The sequence below is a fragment of the Chrysochloris asiatica genome, unplaced genomic scaffold (genome assembly GCF_000296735.1).
Source record: "Chrysochloris asiatica unplaced genomic scaffold, ChrAsi1.0 scaffold00356, whole genome shotgun sequence".
Taxonomy (NCBI): Eukaryota; Metazoa; Chordata; class Mammalia; order Afrosoricida; family Chrysochloridae; genus Chrysochloris; species Chrysochloris asiatica.
The window spans coordinates 1,961,240-1,981,177 of record NW_006408874.1 but is presented as its reverse complement, the minus strand read 5'-3'; the positions used below and the strand labels follow the sequence as shown (position 1 = coordinate 1,981,177).

The following is a 19,938-nucleotide window of genomic DNA, read 5'->3' as shown; positions in this document are numbered from 1 at the left end:
CAGATCCTAGTCACCAGATCCTGGTCTGCTTGGTCCCAGGTGAGCGCCTGCCCTTCCGCTGTGCCCCAGACAGCCTGGAGGTGAGCACACGTTGGGCCCTGGACCGAGAGCAACGAGAGAAGTATGAGCTGGTGGCTGTATGCACAGTGCGGGATGGCACCAGTGAGGAGGAAGTGATGGTGCCCTTCCCAGTGACAGTGTATGATGAGGACGACTCACCACCCACCTTCGCTGGGGGACTCAACACTGTCAGCACCGTGGTGGAGTTCAAGCGGAAGGAGGTGCCTGTCAATCCTTGCATCTGTCTTTTTGGGTGTCGGTCTCTTCAGTCGTCCATTTATTCCTCTGCCTATCCAACTGTCCATTTGTCTGTTGGCTTACTGCTGGCCTCTGGGACAAAAGAAAAGGGGGGAAGGGGAACCCCCTTGGGCATGTCTTTGGGTACCTGAGTTCACTCATATAGTCAGACCCTGCTGCCTGAGAAGGTACCCTCTTACATTCTTACAACCCTTACAGGAGGGACGCAGCTAAGGTTCACAGGGGAGGTGTGCTGGGATGGGAGAGAGACTGGGTAGATCTACACCCAACAGAAAGAACCTTGGTGAAATTCAGGCAGCAGGAGGTGGTGGGTCTCTGAGCTGGCCTTTTCAGGCCCGCGCTCTTGTCATTGAGGGAGAACGTGACTGCCATCTGCTGGGCATTGGACTCTCCTGCAGTCAGGCCTGCAGCTCAGCACAACCATAGGGCAGAGTGGCCAGTACCCTCATGCACAGCATGAGCTCTGGGAGTTGGGGAGGGGGTGCTCATAAAGCACATTTTGTAAAGAGAAGAGGGGTCTTTTTAGCTGAGAGGTGCTCTGAATCTTCCTAGAGACACACTTCAGCTTGGTTTTGGGGCAGATGCTGGAAATAGGTCATACGGGTCTTGTGTGTGTCCTGGGCTTGGGTGATACCTAGACTCGGGTCCTGCTACTCTGTGACTTCAGGCTGACCCTTGCTTAGTTGACCCAGCTTCCTGCCTACCCAAGTCAGTGGGACACTATGGGACATGTAAGCAGAGCTGTGTGGCATCTCTGTAGCCCTTGGGACAATCTGTAGGCACTCTTATCCTATCTGTTGTGTATAGAGAAGACCCTTAGGGTCTCAGCCTAAGTCAGTCTGTCTCCAGAACCAGCACTCTAAGTGCCACATGCTGTGGACTGGCACCAGAGTGCACACACACCCTTACAAGATCTCAAAGACAATAGGAGGCCACATTTTCAACAGGGTGTGGAGGTCCAAGGTTTCCCTGCCACCCACTTTGACATGGCACCCTGCCCTCTGTAGGGCACTGTGGTGGCTGCGTTGCAGGTCTTTGATGCAGACGTGGTGCCAGCATCTGGGGAGCTCCAAAGGCGGTACACCAGTACATTGCTTCCAGGGGATGCCTGGGCTCGCCAGACCTTCCGTGTGGAGCACACACCCAACGAGACCTTGATTCCAAGCAACGGCAGCTTCGTACGGGCCACAGTACACGAATATAGTAAGAGTATAGCTATCCTTCTGGGTACATAATTCCCAGAATTCACACCCACCTGTCTGCCCTAGTCCGTCCTGTGTCTTTGGGGTCTCATATGCTACTCTTTTTCTTCATCTGCCCCGTTAGCCCCTGTGGGTCTCGCCACACCACTCTGAACTTGTAACCTGTACAAACATACATAATGGAACCTGCTGTGTACACCCAGGGTGCCCCAAGGTGCCAGAGAATTGTTGACACATGTACACACAAACACACATAATATCTGCTATCAGCAGCTCCCTCCTAATAGTTGATGGACAGCGGCCATCTGCCATGCCTTGAGTGGAAGATTCAGAGATGGGTGTTTTACTCAGGCTTCCAGAATGCACTAGCAGGTTAAGTACCATGTGCCCTCAGTGTTTTTGTGCCCCGCAGGTAAATCATATAAAATGGGCTTTCCTTCCCTGCCTCTTACCTCACCTCTCCTACCGTACTTGTGTGTCCTGGAATCACCTTCCAGACATGAACCTTGGATCATTGTTTTGGGATCTACTTTAAGAGAAATCTAGGTTCGTGTGTACCCCACTTACAAATGCACACATCCTTCCTCCCACTCTCACACCTACACACACTGGCCCTCTCCCAGCTGGAAGATGGGAGCTAAGTTTTATGGGTGCCTAGTTCAGCTTGGCTGAAATTTATGTATGGTTCTCACTGCATGTGAGTGTCAGGGTGTGTGTGTCTGGGAGAAGGCACACAGTGGACATGAGGTATAGCTGTGGCCCAGAGCCAGCTCAAGAATAATCACCTCCATCCCCTTCACCCACCACAGGGCTTGTGCTCAACCGGAGTCTCCCCATCTTAGAGAGCTTCACCCTGCAGCTAACTGTGCTGGTGAACGATTCAGACTTCCAGGGCCCAGGGGACAGCATCCTGCTCCTCCACTTCAATGTCTCTGTAGTGCCCGTCAGCCTGCATTTCCCCAGCACCTACTCCTTCACAGTGATCAGGAGGGCCCGCCGCTTTGCCCAGGTAAGCTCATGCTGCACCGCCTGGGGTCCTTGTGGGTGCTCTGTGGTGTGCAAGTCAAAAGCAGTGATGGGGTGTGAGCCATGCCCCCTCCCTATCCAGACATAAATCCAGGGTGGTGGGTAGCAAGGAGTGAAGGCCTGGAAGGGTCAAAGAGGCAGGACTGGTATAGTCTTTGGGCTACTATTTTTTTGCTCTCTTCCTGCTTTGAGCCATCTTTGAGGCACATTTTGTACTCATATAAGAGCAAGGCCAGTAAATCACATATCCTGACTAAGAAGGATATTCCTTAAGGGAAAAAGTGGTTTGCAGAGCTGTTGATCTCACATGACGTCTTTGAAAAAACCAGATCTTTATCATGGGCATTTGTAAGTGTGTGAACATAGGCAGTGATTAATGGGAGAAAGACTGGGCCTTCCAGTTTTTTACATCCTGCAAACATATTTTCTAGAGAGCTCAAATTGCTCTTGTCCTTGGGATATAACAGAAGTGAAAAGTTTTTAAGTAACACATGCTCGTTAAAGAAGAGGTATATGGAGGAACACCCAGTGTTGAACTGTTTGGTGCAATTCTTCCTAGAATGTCTTTCCCCAGCATTTTGAACAGGCTGTAATTGCAGTGCGGCCCTGCTCTAGAATCCCGCGTTCTCTTAATGGAGCAACGTGTGGGTCCATTAGCACATCTTCTCAACATTAACTGGCAACCCCTGGCCCCTGTGGGTGGTACCCACACCCCATCCATTCCTGGTAGTCACTTGTGCCCAGCCCACAAAGGGCCCACCTGCTGCCCACCCTGACTTTTCATAAAGTTCTGGGTGTCCCCAGGGGTGGGTCTGAAATGGTAGGTCGGGAGGTCTGGGATTGACAAGGCAAGGTCAGGGAGGGGGTCTCTGCAGAAAGACTCGGGATACTGGCTTCTCAGACCCTCCCCTAGTTTTAAATGGTGAATTAAGGATGGTGACCTTGGGTTGTATTGAGGACAAGCTGAGGCAGTGGACAGGCTCTGGCTTCATGCATAAGAAATTGCTTTGTATCCAGCCAACCATTTTCGGTATTGTCAAGCTCAGGCTTAGAACAAGGGCTTTGGGGTGAGCTAGTGAGGACAGGCTAGGCCAGCTGCAGGCTGGGGACCTTTCCCCTTGCTTGATCTTATTTCCCACTATGGCAACCTCACCCCAAAGTGGCTGAGGTAAGAGGGGAACTCACCAACCTGTACACTGGAGCCTCGTGGCTCCAGGGCCTACAAAACAAGATCAACAGGGATGGGCTCTCATGCAGGGGCAGCTGGCCTAGCAGTCCCTGGAGAAAAGACCCAAGTCCTGGAAGCCTCCCTATTGCGCAGCATGGCTGGTAAACCTCAGTGGAGGACCAGTCCCATGGTCAAGAGGCAGATCTCTGAGTTATCAGGCTGAGTGGCCCTGGTAGGACTGGACCCAGCAAGGCCCACTATAGCCATGTGGATCAAGGTTATACACGGCAAGAGGCCATCATGCCATAGAAACCCCTGGGGCCATAGGTGGGTCTTTCAAGGCTTCATTCTGCGCTGTTAGGCACAAAGCCTCTGCCTTACTGCCAGGTTCTTCCTCAGAGCCTCTCAGACACTCCTCACTGTCCACCATCTAGCCAGATATCCATATGCTGAGCCCCGCACATGCATCCTCAGCTGTACCGAGATGGCTTTGGACTTATCTCAAGTGACCATACATTGCAACACCTCATTGTGAGGATGAAGGGGCCTTTGCATTTGTTGTTTCTTCCACCTGGAAACTTCTTTACCCAGAATTGCATTATTCAGACCTTCAGAGAGCCCCTTCCCGGATGACCTTGTCTAAAATCCAACCTCCATCACTCCCTCCCCTTTGCCTGACACAGAATATATTTATATATTACTTGTTTATCTGTTTTTGGAGGGCTTCAATATAAATTCCAAGAGCTCAAAGCCTGGGTCAGAATTATCCAGCAGTAAATACATAGCTCCCTGATCAGGCACTAGGGCATAGTAGGTGAGCATCCACCTCTGTTTCAGGAAAGAAGAGAGGAAGGAGGGAGGAAAGGAAGGAGGAAGGGTATGAGGGAAGAAAGAAGGAAAGGGGAGGAAGAGTCAGCCCCTCCCTAGAGGGCTTGCCTGACTCCTTTCTGCCACCAAATCAAAGCTCTTTCTCTCCCTGCCCCTTTCTGGAAGCATCTGGCTCCCAGGATCAGGATGGGTGATGCTGGGACCAAAGCAGAATGGTCAGCCCAAAGGGGTCTCTTGCAATTGGCCTGTGCATTAAGTAAGCAGGGGGCAGAAGGATAGCAGTTCTGGGGGAGGTACTGACCCCTGGCTTAGTTGGGGTACCAGGCCAGGGCTGTCTGGTAGTGTCTTTCCCCACTATGGAGCCTCAGCCCACCAGCACCTGGCTGAGGAGCCTATGCCTACGCTTAGGTCGGGAAGGTCTGCGTGGAGCACTGCCCAGAGTTCAGCGGCATCCTCATCCAGTATAAACTGCAGCCCTATGGGACCAACTGCAGCACCTTGGGAGTAGCCAACTCACCAGAGGACACCACTGGGACCGTGTTTGTGAACAACCCAGAGGACCTGCGTCGGCCCGAATGTGCTGAGTTCCAGTACACAGTGGTGGCTACCGACAGGCAGACCCGTAGGCAGGCCCAAGTCCAGCTGCTCCTCACGGTGGAGGGGACATGTGAGTGTCCAGGGCATGGGGGGACTGGGTGGGGTGTGGATTCCACCAGGACAGAGCACATGTGGGTGTGGAGCAGCCTCACCCTGCAGTCCTGGCTCCCCATGTACCCCGTGGAAACTCCTCCACCCCAAGTGTGCTCCCCACACATTCACAACCATAGTACCTACTTCACAGCCTTGTAGGAAGGATTGCATGGGGAGATTGTGACGCAGCTTCGCACCAAGGAACTGCCGTGGGCACGGATGCTGCTGCCCACCACTACCACCACCTTTGATTTAGGGTCACTAGACAAAACTCAGGGACCTGGTTAAATGTGACTTTCAGATAAACTATAAGTAGTTTCCTGGTATACGTATATCCTATACAGTATTTGCAGATTTATAGTTTGGCTTTTCTTGGGAGACAGATTTCTGTGTGTGTCCCTTGCATTAGTATTAGTCATTGTTTATCTGAAGTTCTAGGTTAACCAACCTGTGTGTTCCATTTGCTGAGTTTGGCCTCTCTCCTTGGCTCCCTGCCTTAAGTCCCCCCCACACACCCTGTAGATGGCCTGCAACTGTGTGCAGCAGAGAGCAGTCCCGTGCTCTACCCCATGCCCCATCATGCCCTGTGCTCCTGCATAGCTCTGCTGCCCTCCTGGCTTAACTACCCAATAGGCCAGCCAGTGTTCCTCCTGTGGGCATGCTGACCAGTCTCATGTGACCTTGCTTGTCTGCCCTCTCAGACATGGCTGAGGCAACTGGCTGCCCCCAGTCCTGTGCAGTCAGTAAACGGCGCCCCGAGTGTGAGGAGTGCGGTGGCCTGGGCTCCTTGACGGGCAGGTGTGAGTGGAGACAGGGCGATGGCAAAGGTAGGTGCCATGCATGCAGTGGCAGCCTGGGAGGGACCTGGAGGCCAGGGGCTATTTGGAGTTGGGGTCCACAAGAACACCTCAGCCTCTGTGTTGGATCATCACTGTTCTGGGGCTCCCTGGATGCCCGCTCTGCCTTGCTAAAGGCAGCAGAGGCTGCTTTACAAGTCCCAGCCCAGGAGGGCCACGGTGGGGCCTGGGGAGGGGCCCAGCACATCTGCTAGTCTTAATATCCTTCTTTCCTGAAGTCCCGGGGGAGTCCCAGGACCACAGGTGCCTGGCCACCTGTGCATTCAGAGTCACAGCCTGTGCCTCAGCTGTTCCGTCTTAGCATGCATGCTGCCCAAAGAGGCCCCTGGAGCAGCCTCTGACCCTAGCATGGGCCGGGGGTTTGGATGCTCCCAGGACTCCTCGAAGTAAGCCTGAGAGGGGACACGCTGACATGACAATACTGTGTATCATAGGGATCACCAGGAACTTCTCAACCTGCTCCCCCAGCACCAAGACCTGCCCTGACGGCCACTGTGATGCTGTGGAAAGCAAGGATCTACACATCTGTCCCCAAGACTGCCTTCGTAAGAGCCCCACAGGGATATGGCTAAGGAGGGAAGAGGTAGATGTGGCCATTGGCCGTTGGCCACTTCTGTGCTATATCTGTGGGACCCTAACTTTCAATGGGGCAAAAGGCTCTGTCTTCTTCCAGTGGCCTGATTCGCCACTGCCCCTCCTGGCCACCTCCTTATCCAGCCATCTTTGTGCCCTTTCTCTGGGACTCCAGCAAAGCCCTCATCCCTGAACAGTCAGTTTCCCCCACAACCCACCCCCTCTGTGGGAACCAGGCCCACTCACCGCTCTGCCCAGGTCCAGGATACTGACATGAGGGGACTCCCCTGCACGAGTTCTTGTGGCCCAGGCCTGGGAAGCCTGGGAAAGAGGCTGAGGTGGCTATACTTGCATCCCCAGGGGGTGGCAGCATCATTGGTGGCCATGAGCCGGGGGAGCGGCGAGGAATTAAAGCCGGCTATGGCATCTGCAACTGTTTCCCTGAGGAGAAGAAATGCTTTTGTGAGCCAGAAGACAGCCAGGGTGAGTGGTGGACCAGGCTGGGTGGGCCAGGGCCAGGGCCCTGTACTAAGCAACCATATCTCTCTGCACCACAGGGAGAGCACATATTGGCAATTTTGAGGCTCCGGGCAAGGAGGAAATCTTAGGAGCTAAGTGAAATTGTGAGACTGGGCCTCAGTTTCCCTACCTTTACAGGAAGGGAGCTATTCCAAGTTGCCCCATAGAGTGCTTTCCAGGGCCAGTTTTCTGTGATAAAGTGTGACTATTCTGTCAAATAGCTCCATGGTCTGTCCAGCAGGAACCCATCCCAGCCAAAGGCTGTCCCAGGGCTGCAGTGTGACGGGAAGCAGCCATCTAGGGACCCTAACATCCTTTGGCATGCAGCGCAAGCTGACTGCACAGTGGGAGTCTTCTAGCCCAAGCTCGGCAGCATTTTCCTGGCTTATGAGTTACTAATACATGGCCCTAGGTTCGAAGTCCCTCTCTTTGTTTTCCTGGTCTTCTTAATAAAGAAACATCAAAGGTATCTGGAGGACAGAGAAAAGCACTTGACTCCTTCCTAGTCTGTGTGATGGAGGCCAACGGGACTTCTTGTCTTCCCACCCCGTATTGGGGCATTGGTGACTTGTGATCCTAGTAAGATGGTGCACACGGTCATTCAGTCATCAGCATCATCAGTGCCTTTAAGTTACTTTCACTAATTTGTGAGTTGACAGTGCTCGTTTGCCAGGCAGGCAGCACCCTTTGTGCCCCTGAGTACCTGGCTGGCTCCTGTGGTTCATAAAGCCCTTGCCTGCAGAGGCGCTGTGTGACGAGCTCTGCCGCACGGTCATCGCTGCGGCGGTCCTCTTCTCCTTCATCATCTCTGTGCTGCTGTCCTCCTTCTGTATCCACCGCTACCACAAGAATGCCCACAAGCCACCCATCGCCTCGGCCGAGATGACTTTCCGCCGCCCTGCCCAGGCCTTCCCAGTCAGCTACTCCTCGTCTGGCACCCGCCGACCCTCACTGGACTCCATGGAGAACCAGGTCTCGGTGGACACCTTCAAGATCCCGGTGAGGCTCCGTGGGGAGAGACCTGAGTGCTGTAGTCAGGCCAGCCCTTCCCTGTGGCCTCTGATCTTGTTTGTAGGGCTCCCTGTCACTGTGAGCCTGCACTCACCCACAGACAACTGAGGCTTCCTGAGCCAGCTCAGTAGGAGCACAGAGGCAGTTCTGGTGATGCAGACTGAAACCTGAGGCCCGAAAGGACTGGGGGAGTCATAGGGAAAGTGCCTCAAAGGCTGGTAGGAGCCCTGAGAAGAAGTTTGTATTTTATTCTCCAAGGGGCTGGGGTCCCTGGTGGGCAGGTGTCAGAGGAGAAACATCTTCTGCCTGTGTTTCAACAGTCCACTCTGTCACAGAGAGTATGGAATTGGGGTGGCAATGGGGACCCCATCATTGGACCCCTGCCCTGATGGAGGCATGATCTCCACCGGCGTTATATCAGTGGGCAGGGTGTCCAGTATGGGTGCTGCTCCAGCCCAGAAGCCATCCACAATATGGAGGAAGTGTGTTGTTGTTGTTAAGTGCTCTCCAGTCGGTTCCGATTCATAACAACGCAGTATAGGGTTTCCGAGGCGTAACCGGTGACTTTAAACCGCCACCTTGTGGCTCAAACCGACCTTGCAGTCCTGCACTTATCCTACAATGCCACAGTGCACGCCTGCAGGAGGAGATATGATGCCCCTCTTCTCTGTGAGGATCCCAAGGTTCAAGTGGGAAGGGCCTGGTTCTGCAGGTCAGGCTGAGAAGGGGCCTCCACCAAGGGCTTTCCTAACTTTCTCAGCCGTGCTGCAGCCCTGGGGTGAACAGTCTCTGCTTCTGCACAGATGGACCTGCCCCTTCATTTGTCTGAGGAGCTGGACCTCAGGTTCTGGGGCGAAACAGGGAAAAGGCTCAGAGGCTAGTGTATTTGTATTTGTATGTGTGTGTGTGTTGTGAGTGTGTGTTTGTGTGCATGCACACGTGTGTGTGTGTTTTATATGTGTGTGTGTTCTGTGCACATGTGTGCACTGTGTATTCACTCGTGTTTACATGCATGTACTTGTGTGTGTGCACATGTATGTGTGTGGTGTGTGCCTTTCCTTGAGCTTGGACAGACGGGACCTGGGAGGAGGCTGGAGACTGGCATGATGTGCTCCACCCAGTCAGCCTGCCCTGGGGCATTGGCCCTGTTTTTGTGAAGGCTCTGACTTGGGTGACGTCTCACACCTTGGTGAGAGTCTAGGCCATAGGAGAAGTGGTGCCCACTTGGAGACGGTGTAGGTCATAGTGGTGGTGCCCAGTGTGGTCCTCAGACTTCTTGGTTTGCTCAGGTTGTTCTGTGGCTGTGGGTCAGACCGATCCTCCCAGCAGTAGTTCAGCTTCTAAAGCCGGCCTGCTGGATGAATGCTGGTTCTGTCATGGGAACAATGTGTTTTTCTATGAGACTGCTCAGGAGGTATGGTGCTAGAGGGGGCTGGCATGAGTGGAGTCACAGCCCCTCAGGGTCCCATGTGACTTCCTCCCTGGACCCTGGCTGACACTTCTCAACCTTGGTGTTTTTGTACATGAAGTTAGGAGAATGGTATTTTAAGTGTCTTTGAAGGATTTCGTTGATGCTTCCACCCCTGCTTCATGTGTCTCTAATGTGCAGTGGGGGTTATCAAATGCCCATGGAGGTGGTGACAACAATGACAACATTTCAGGACTGGCCCATGCTAGTGCCCCAACTGTGAGTTCTTGGAAACACTAGGTGCAAACTCAAGGGCATTCACCCTCCTGCCAAAAGCAGGTGTCGGAAAGGAAAGGCTCAGGCCCTGAGCCCATGTTGGTGCCATCTCTGCTGCAGCAGGAGGCTGGCAGAGAGCATGGTGGGGTGACCCTGAGACTCCACACACACCTGGTTGCAGGTGCAGGAGGGGAAGCTGAGTCCTGACAGGCGCTGGCACCGCAGTGGGATTCAGAATTAGCAGAGTGTAGGGAGTTTCTGTCTAGGAAGTGTCCCAGTTCAGTAGGAGAGCAGATAACATGAGGAAACATGGTGTGTGCAAGGACCGGTGATGCTGCCATCTCATGGGACAGCAGTCTCATCCACACTGGGAGAGGTTCTCCACAGAGCTATCCCTTCCAGAGATACCTCCTCCAGTGGGCCCATGGTAGTCTGTACTGCTGTGGGCCTGGTGTCCAAGTAAGGCTGAGACTCTGTCTTGGGGAGGGGGTGTCACTGGTATGAGATACATGCATGCTGAGCACTGCAGTTGATGTAGCTGCTGGAGTGACAGCAAGCAGGCTGGAATGGTTCAGGGCAGGCTCAATCCACCTCAGCATGAGGGAGGTGGAGCTGAGGTCAAGCCTGCACCCTGAATCCAAGTTCTTCTATGGCAGCTCCTACACTCCTGACAGGGGCAGGCTTCCTGTGGCTCTGCCCCGGGGCCAGCAGCAAGGCCTGCCATCTGCAGAGGTGGTGGTCACTGTGACTTAGTGTTACGCTGGCTGGGATGATGGTCATCACCACAGTCCTTACCGAATGTGCTATCTTCACATCCTGTTACATGAGCTTACTTCTCCCTCCCTTCTGCTCTTCTCCCTTCTCCAATGTAGGAGGACCCGAAGTGGGAATTTCCTCGTAAGAACTTAGTCCTTGGAAAAACTCTGGGAGAAGGTGAATTTGGAAAAGTAGTCAAAGCAACAGCCTTCCGACTCAAAGGCAAAGCAGGCTACACGACTGTGGCTGTGAAGATGCTGAAAGGTGTGGGGCTCCCTTATGCACACCTGTCCTGGCATGGGCATAGGTGTGGGGCTTCTTCATTTGTCCCATGCAGGCATGTTTGGGGGGCTCTGGTGTGCATACCAGTAACAAGCATGGGTGTGCCCAACTGAGGTGTCATGCCTGGTCAGCCGCTTCATCTTGTTGAGGTCATGTAACAAGCATCGGGCCCTGACGCACATTGTATTCTGCTGCTCTTGGTGGCCACAGTCTGGTTATACCCCAGCCAGGCGCACCTCCCAGGTGAGGTGAGCCAGGTCTCCAGAGAAGCAGGTGACAATACCCCTCTTCTCCTTAGAAGGCTCATGAATGTTGCTGCTTTGCCACCAACACTAAATGAAGATATGAGTTTAAAAAAATGAAAAGTCCTTTTGATTTGGAGCCAGCAACCCCCCAACCCTCTCAACTTTCACCACTCTCGGGTCTGGCAGAGAGACTGCCAGCAAGGATGGCCCCCCTCTGGTGCGCGGATGGTTCTGCACTCTCTGTGCTGTAGTATGGCTCTCCATAGGCCTGCACATACATGACCATGTGTCCAAGCAGTTGAGTCTCAATGTGGATGTGCACCCAATGTGGAGGTCACCCCAGTGCAATGAAGCAGTCCACATACACCAAGTCCCAGTGCAGACATTTGGGGTTTCCAGATGCTTACCCAGGCCCCCAGACTGGGGTTGCCCCATACCCGTGAGACCAAGGTCCCCAGGATGGTGCAAGCAGCAGCCCCAAAGAATTTTGATCCTGACTGTCCCATACCTTTCAGATCACAAGTCCATGGGACACAGATGACAAGGTGGGACTAAACTGTGTGTGTGTTGTAGGGAAATGGGGGTGAAGGAGAGGGTGTCTGGGGACCAAGGAGGGACTTTCAGTCACTAGCAGCATAGCTGGGCTCAGTGATCAAACGTAAGGATTTCTGTGCCAGTGAACTGAAAACAGCAGTAGTGCTAAGTGGGTGGCACAGAAACAGCAGGCACAGTGTGGATGTCGCTGCATCCCCCCATGTCATTGTTGTTGTTGTTAAGTGCCATCGAGCCAATTCCGACTCATAGTGACCCTACATAGGATTTCTGAGGAGTGACCGATGAGTTAGAACCATCGACCTTCAAAAGACCTTGCGGTCCAGTGCTTTTCCTGTAGCGCCACACCAAAATTCCATAGGTGTCCCATAAAGGTTCTGGAGGGCCCTAGACCTCATCATGGGTGCAAGAGCCCATAGCAGGGTTGTGTGGTCTCCTTGCTTATTGCTCTTCACCATCATCCAGAGCCACTGTTGAGTGATTGGTCAGTGGGTGTTGGTGTTGGTGAAGGAGTAGTTGGGGACTTCAGTCTTCCTAGAGACGCATTTACACACACAATACAGCCTGCCATGTAGAAATCTGTTCCTGAGGTTCTTATTTCCTGGACTAGGGAATAAGGTCCCTGTTAACTAGCCCCAAAGGCTAGGAAGGCTTTCAGCAGCTGGATCCTTGAGGCTTTCTATGTGGACATGGGTAGGGCACCTGTGACAGAAACAGCCAGGAGTCTGTTCCAAGGCCTGTGTGGGGGTGGATGGGACTCCAGAGGGACCTATGTAATGCCTGCCTTGTCTGTGCTACATTTCAGAGAATGCCTCCCCAAGCGAACTGCGGGACCTACTATCAGAGTTCAACCTCCTGAAGCAGGTCAACCACCCCCATGTCATCAAGCTGCATGGGGCCTGCAGCCAGGATGGTATGCCAACAGGGGCCCTGGGAACCCAACTCTCCTTTCTCTTTTTCTGCGTCCCATCCACATCACCCTAGCGCTGCTCCTTTTCTGGGCTTGATACCTCCTGTGTCACTGGGTGAGTGGCCCTCCTCTTCCCAGAGATGGCTCTTGCAGGTGGCCTTTCTGACTTGGTTTGTGGTGGGGTTTCATGAGATGGTTCAGAAAGGCTGCACTTGGGACCCGCTCAGTGATACTGCATGTGCTTTCATGGTGCTACCTCACCTCCATCAGAGCTTTGTCTTGGGCCAGGTGTCAGAAGTGGATGGTGCTCCCTAAACACCCACTGTATCCTGGACTTGCAGTGATATCTAAGTGACAGCCCACCCCCAGGCCCTAGCCCAGCATGTCAGAGCCTTGTCACCATTTCTCAGGTAGGGAAAGGAATCAGAGGTCACATTAACCAACCTGGTCTGCTGACTGTCCAAACCTGCCTTGCTGTCCCCAGGATCGCAGGTGACAACAGAACTCTAGAGGGCTGTGGGGCCCAGACAGCCCTCAGTAAGGCTTGGGGATGGCCTGGGGCAGAATAGAGCCCAAGACACTGTCAAGAGCAGAGGAGCTGGCTGCATGCAGGGAGAGGCCCAGACCAAGCCGTCTCTGGGATGGGCTGTCAGGTCTGCAAACTCTATGCAGGTCCAATGCCCCTAGCTGTCATCCTCCCCAGCACTGTGACTCAAGCTTCCTGAAAGCAAGCGGTGCCTCTCAAACAGTGCTGACCACAAACAGACTCCTTCCCCTTGGGGCATCCTAGAAGAAAGCCAGGTTCACTGCCCACAGCACCAGTGTTGGCCCCACAGTTCAAGGCAGAACGGAAGTGATTTCAGAGCAGCTATAACTTTCACCTCCCTGGGTGGTGCAAATGGTTAAGTGCTCTGCTACCAACCAAAAGGTTGGCAGCTCATATCTTCCCAAAGGTGCCTCAGAAGATCTACTTCCAAAATTGGGTCACAGCCAATGAAAACCCCCTGGAGCCTGCTTCTACTCTGATGCACGTAGGGTCTCCATGAGTCAGAATTGATTCAACAGCAATTGACCCTCTGTGTATGTGTGTGTGTATGATTCCCACACCTTTGTGATTTCATGGTGCCTCAAGCCTGTCAGTGTCCAAGAGAGGACTGGGTCCATCTGCACCTTTCTTATAAGATGGCAGGGTCCAATGCCCTAGAGCTTCTCTTCCCCTGTGCTGCCAGAGCCACTTGCCCAAAACTAGCCCCACCTCCACCCAAGCACTTGATGGTCTTGGGAGACCATTTGCCTCTGTGGTAGGCCACCAACTATCTGTCCTCCTCTCCTACCCCAGGGCCACTCTTCCTCATCGTGGAATACGCCAAGTATGGCTCGTTGCGAGGCTTCCTCCGGGAGAGCCGTAAGGTGGGGCCCAGTTATGTGAGCAGTGGCAGCAGCCGGAACTCCAGCTACCTAGACAACCCAGATGAGAGGGCCCTGACCATGGGCGACCTCATCTCCTTTGCCTGGCAGATCTCCCGGGGGATGCAATACCTGGCTGAGATGAAGGTGCGTGCTGCGACAGGGACATATTGCCTTCCCACTCTTCCCCATGCCGTGCTGGGGCCTGGCTGAAGGAACCCTACTGTTCTCTTCATCACAGCTCGTCCATCGTGACCTGGCAGCCAGAAATGTCCTCGTAGCCGAAGGGAGGAAGATGAAGATTTCAGATTTTGGCCTGTCTCGTGATGTTTATGAAGAAGATTCCTATGTCAAGAGGAGCAAGGTATGTAGTCCTTGGTGTGCTGGCTGGAGGCAAAACTGCCCCCACCCGGAGGGTGGACAGTCATGCCCAAGAACCTCTGAAATTGTGGTCAAAGCAGAGTTTTGAAATATTAACCTTCTTTTTGCTTTCATCTTAAATCCTTCCATGGCCCTTCCAGACCCCAGATATCCAATCCAGGGAAAAGGCCAGGGCACTCCACAGGCTGTTACTGTGATATCAGCCTTTGCCACTGAGGGGACTGCCCTGCCCGTGGACATCAGGCCCCACATTTCCTGTCTTCAGTCACTACACTCTGGAGGTCACCTGACACTGTAGAAACAACAGTCCTCCTCTTCCCCATGCCCATTTCTCTTGCTTCTGCTGAAGAAATGTCACCATTTCCTCTATGTGTAATCTAACACTTTTGGCAAACTGAAAGAGAAGTGAAATTAAACTGGGGTTAGCTGTCATTCTTTGCAGGAAGTACTGAGCTGTCTTGCAGGCAGGGCTCTCTGGAGTGGTTGTTGAAGGTGCCGAGGAAACCTCCAGACAAATGTCCAGGAGAACCATGAGCACAGGGCTCGGCAGGGCTCACGTGAGGTCTGTGATAGATGCCTGGCCCTTACGGATCCTGTGTGACTCCTTGGCATGTTCTGACCTCCCTTGGCCTTGTGGACTGTCTCTCTTCCTCCTGCAATGTCACTGGGTTAGAATGAAGCCCGGTCGGGCTGTTCTGAGTCTTCGAAGCAGACACTGCTACACTGACAAGATGGTTGTTCAAAAAAAAAAGCAAAACACAAAAATGTGGCTTTACGTAATTCAGCTGTGCTCTGGAGGTTGGAAAAGCGGATTTTGTTGCCACAAGTTGTGAGGGCATTATTTCATTTCTTCTGAGGTTTCTGTTGTGGTTGCAGAACTTAGAGCCACAGAAAAGGAAGTTGGGTGATGCTGCCCTGGTCACCACTCTATGGGTGTAGGAAAGCCTTCCTGTTGGCACCCATCTTTAGGCAGGCCCCTGTGTCATGGAGTGTAGGCCCACAATGTGGTCACTGCCAAAACTTCTGTGCTGCCTTCCCCTCCCCCACCCCCCAGGTCCTGCTGCCATGACTCTGCACATAGCCCTGAGGGAAGCTATAGTTCACTAAGTAGGCAAATCCAACAAAATATCTCTTAGCAAAAGAAAGTACAGTAAATGTTCTACAATCTTCCATTGCCTATTTTTATTGATTGGCATAGCTATTGAAAATCTATTTTGGGAAAGATTCATGAGGGCTGACCTCCAAGAATAAGGGCTAAGACAGGTGGAGAAAGCTAGCATCAGGATACATAGCAGGATTCTCCCCCATGGCCTCTCAGCAGAGCCAGCAGTAAGTAGTTTGCATCAGAAATCTCCAGATGGAGACAAAGGAGGATGAGTTCCCAAGCACGCTTGCCCCCAGACCTGACTGGACAGGTGATTTGCAATGGGAAGCACTGTACTGTACCATTCAGCTTCAGGTTTCCAGGGCCCAAATGGAGGACCTGTCTCAGCTGAGCAGCTGTGTCCAGTTTACTGTGGCTGCTTCCTAGCAGAAGTATTCTCTCCTCAAGCTTCCCTTACTGCCCTAAGAGGCTGCCTCTCACACAGACATCTTAGGGAGGCCATGATTAGTTCTGGGATCTAAAGCACTCTGGGATTTAGGAATCAGCATTCCCCCAGCCAGGTTCCAATCACCTGCCCTCCATTCCCCTGCCACCCCTGGAACATTCTTAGCCAGAGCAGCCTTAATGGCTTTTCTTTTATCCTCTCTGTTTAGGGTCGGATTCCAGTCAAATGGATGGCAATTGAATCCCTTTTTGATCATATCTACACTACCCAAAGTGATGTGTAAGTGTGAGTTTGGCCTACTCAGGGGAGGTCACAGAGGTGCAGCATACATGGATGGCTGAATGTATGTGTGTACATGTGCGTACATGCCCATGTTTGTATCTGTTGCTTGGCTGCTGGGCAGTTCTGGCCCCAGGCACCTTTGGCTCACATCCAAAAGAACCTCCTAGCTAAGGGAGATATGTTCAGCATATTGCCAGTGTTCAGGCTGGGGTGGAACATGGGATCAACGAGTGTGTAGTCTCAGCTCTTTCCTCCCATCCCACTCTGGGCATCTTAGTGATGCATAGGCCCAGCCAAACTCTTCTTCTGCAAGGGGCCCTATGATTGGGCATGACTGTACCTGTACCCTCACCAAGGTATTAGGGGACACATGGCTCCAAAGACAGCCTGTGTGGAGGATCACATGGCCCAAACTACTTGAATTCTAGAACCAGAACTTGGTTTTCCAGGTTGAGTGACAACAAGCTGAAGTTTTTCTAAATCGCATTCAGCTTATTTCTAAAGTGCTCTGTAATCCATAAGCACGTGTATTTTGAACAACAGGACTTGTGAGAGATAGTTCCTAATTATTTGATTCATCTGCCTTCTGATCACAAAAGTCATGCATAATACATACTGACTCTAATGAAGTTGGAAAATGCAGAGAAAAGCATAGGAAACTAAAAAGAACTTGAATCCAACTACACATAGTAGCAACTGGGGTGCTGAATGGCACCGGCTCTCCCTACAGTATGCATGTAGACCTGTAAGTGGAATTATTCACACACACTGTTTTGTGGCATGATTTCATTCCCAATTAAAAGTAAATTTTCCCTCAGAGTTAAATGCTTTCTGTTGCTGTTGCTGGTAAGTACCATTGAGTCAGTTCTGACTCACAGTGACCCTGTATCGGGTTTCTGAGGAGCAGCTAGTGAGCTTGAACCACTGACCTTGCAGTTCAAGCTGACTTTACAGTCCAGTGCATTAATCCACAGCATCACATCAGCTTCAGATATTTTCTATAGCACTGATTTTAATTTTCTTCTAAGAATTTAGGAAAATTTCGAAAAACATAGAAAAGGAGTCCTGGTGTGGTGCTGTAGGATAAGCACTAGACTGCAAGGTCAACAGTCCAAATCCACCTGCTGCTCCTCAAAAACTCTATACAGGGTCACTATGAGTCAGAACCAATTCAACGGTACTTCACAACAACAGCATAAAAAAGGTTGTAGAGTTGAACAGGGAACACCCTTAGCCCCTCACCTGGATTCTACACGTGACACTTAACAAACTGCAAGGTCAGCAGTTCAAATTCACCAGTTGCTTCTTGGGAGAAAGAGGAAGCTTTCTGTTCCCTTAAAGATTTTCAGCCTTGGAAATGCTACACAGGGTCACTATGGGTCAGGAATGACTCAATGGCAGGGGTTTGGTGTTTGGCTTTCTGTGACCACAGTCTGTCCCAACATGTGGTGTCTGCAGTGCATTTGCTCCGTACTGTACCCTTTGTGAGAGTACAGGGAGTGCTAGGGCTTGGACAGAGAACTCCAGAATGGCCCACTGGCCATCACAGCAGTGGGGTGCTAAGTAGCTTGAAGCCTTTATATATAGGGTTAACTCCCTGTCCTTTAGGGGACAAAGTTAGAGGGCCCTGGCTGGTGCTCTCTTTGCTCAGGGACAGACTGAGATGTGGATGAGGTGGTGTCTGGTCAACAAAGAGCACATGGACCTTGACAAAGCTGCTCACTTTGCTATGCTTTCCACAGGTGGTCCTTTGGTGTCCTGTTATGGGAAATCGTGACCCTGGGGGGGAACCCCTACCCAGGGATTCCTCCAGAGCGGCTCTTTAACCTTCTGAAGACAGGCTACCGGATGGAGCGACCCGACAACTGCAGTGAGGAGATGTGAGCAGTGCTTGCTGCATTCTAGCCTAGGCATACTGGAGTTGGGGGAGACATGCACTCAGACTCCACACCCCAAGCAGCCCTTGGTGGGGGCTGGGCAGTGGGGATTTCAGAGTAAAGTCTAATAGGGAGAAAGAGGATGCTGTCCAGGGTGATCAGGAATAGGGGTGAGAGGTCTGGGAGTACGGCAGTGAGTGGGACTCTGACTTCTAGTTAGGGTGTGTTGGGGAGGGCAGGTGGATCCGAATGGCCCACATGGTGCATGCTGGATTGCGTCAGATGGAACTGAGGCACAAAGGGCAGCAGGGCTTTGATGGCCATGCTAAGAAGACTGAGCTCTGGCCTAAAAGTGAGAGAGGCTTTACACAGAACGATTCCATCAGAGTATCCTACAGGTCAGGTTGAGAATAAGTCAGAAGGGGCCAATTGGAGGCCAACAATGGGCCCTTGGATTCCACAAGGTCCAGGCTGGGGGTGGACAGGGCCATGTGAAGGTGAAAGGTGGTGGTGACACTACAGAAATAAGGTCAAATGTCCCATCACACACCCATATGATAACCCGAGAGACCCAGTGCAGTGCCAAGAGACCTGATATGGAAGGTGTGATTTTCAAAAGGATATATTCTTTTCTACTATTGTATTTTTGTTTGCACCCCTAAAACCATCAGTATCAGTCAGTTCCACCTTACTAAGAGTTTATGAGACTAGCATTTCCACTTCAACCCCTCCTCTCAGAGGGAAGGAAGTTTATAGAAGGCTGAGGCCAGCAGAGCTCAGAGGGGGACATCGGCAGTGCAGAAAAGCTTTGGGACCAGGACTCGAGGCTATGGCTAGGTTGGCCTGGCATAACACTCCATCTGCTCTTTCTCCCAGGTATGGTCTGATGCTACAGTGCTGGAAGCAAGAACCAGACAAGAGGCCTGTGTTTGCTGACATAAGCAAAGACCTGGAGAAGATGATGGTTAAGAGCAGAGTGAGTTCCTGGAGCCAACCCCAGGAGCTGGCCTCTTCCGGCCTGAATATGGCACTCCAGGGATTTCAGTGGTACCCGATGGGGTGGGCAGTAGATTTGGGCACATGGAGTCCCCAGTGGGTTGTGATAGGGCTTCACATCACTCCTTCAGAGGACAGGCAGCAGGCTGAACCCTCCTTGGCTTGTATTCTACAAACAGATGGAAGAGGAAATATTCCACTGTCATAGGAAATTGTCATTAATAATGGAATGTGAGAAAGTAGAGTGACCAGGTTGAGGTGAGGAGTGATTAGAGAGTGATGGAGACTGTGGCACATAAGAGTTATAGATACATTTCCTTCCCAAGGTGCCTTTAGTCAGGTGTGGCCTATGGGAAATTGAGCTCCATGGCATCAGATCTTCTGAATTGTAAGAGATGTTTATGCTAAGTCTCCCAGTTTTTAATGCTAGCAATTCATACAAAACTGTAAAAAACCAGTGTGGGTCATACAAAATGTACCACCTGGGACCACTTCAGTTGATAAGGAGCTCTGGTAGTGTAGTGGTTTCAAGTTGGGCTGCTAATCTTGTGGTCAGCAGTTCAAAACTATCAGCAGCTCCACTGGAGAAAGATGAGTTTTCTGTTCCTGTTAGGATTTATGGCCTTGGAAACGCTATGCAGGGTCGTTGTGAGTCAGAACTGACTCCTCGGCACATAACCATCACCACCTCCAGTTCATAGCACTATATATAAGTGAGAAAGTAAATAAATTTCAACTAATATATGAGGAACAATTGCTATGTACCATATCTTTTTAGACTCTGGGGCTACAAGTAAACATGACATGTTTAGCCAGCCCAGTTG

General features: G+C 51.9%; 1 protein-coding gene across 1 annotated transcript in view; it reads left to right on the top strand.

Annotated features, from left to right (window-relative positions):
- RET (ret proto-oncogene) overlaps positions 1-19,938 on the top strand; it is a 76,796-nt gene that overhangs the window by 54,105 nt on the left and 2,753 nt on the right. The window contains exons 4-18 of the mRNA XM_006876148.1: positions 40-281; positions 1,326-1,521; positions 2,330-2,529; positions 4,951-5,209; positions 5,934-6,059; positions 6,524-6,634; positions 7,023-7,145; positions 7,924-8,180; positions 10,749-10,896; positions 12,517-12,624; positions 13,961-14,175; positions 14,270-14,392; positions 16,168-16,238; positions 17,984-18,121; positions 18,995-19,094. Of these exons, the coding sequence (XP_006876210.1) occupies positions 40-281; positions 1,326-1,521; positions 2,330-2,529; positions 4,951-5,209; positions 5,934-6,059; positions 6,524-6,634; positions 7,023-7,145; positions 7,924-8,180; positions 10,749-10,896; positions 12,517-12,624; positions 13,961-14,175; positions 14,270-14,392; positions 16,168-16,238; positions 17,984-18,121; positions 18,995-19,094 (2,417 nt within the window). The remainder of the gene's footprint in view (positions 1-39; positions 282-1,325; positions 1,522-2,329; positions 2,530-4,950; positions 5,210-5,933; positions 6,060-6,523; positions 6,635-7,022; positions 7,146-7,923; positions 8,181-10,748; positions 10,897-12,516; positions 12,625-13,960; positions 14,176-14,269; positions 14,393-16,167; positions 16,239-17,983; positions 18,122-18,994; positions 19,095-19,938) is intronic.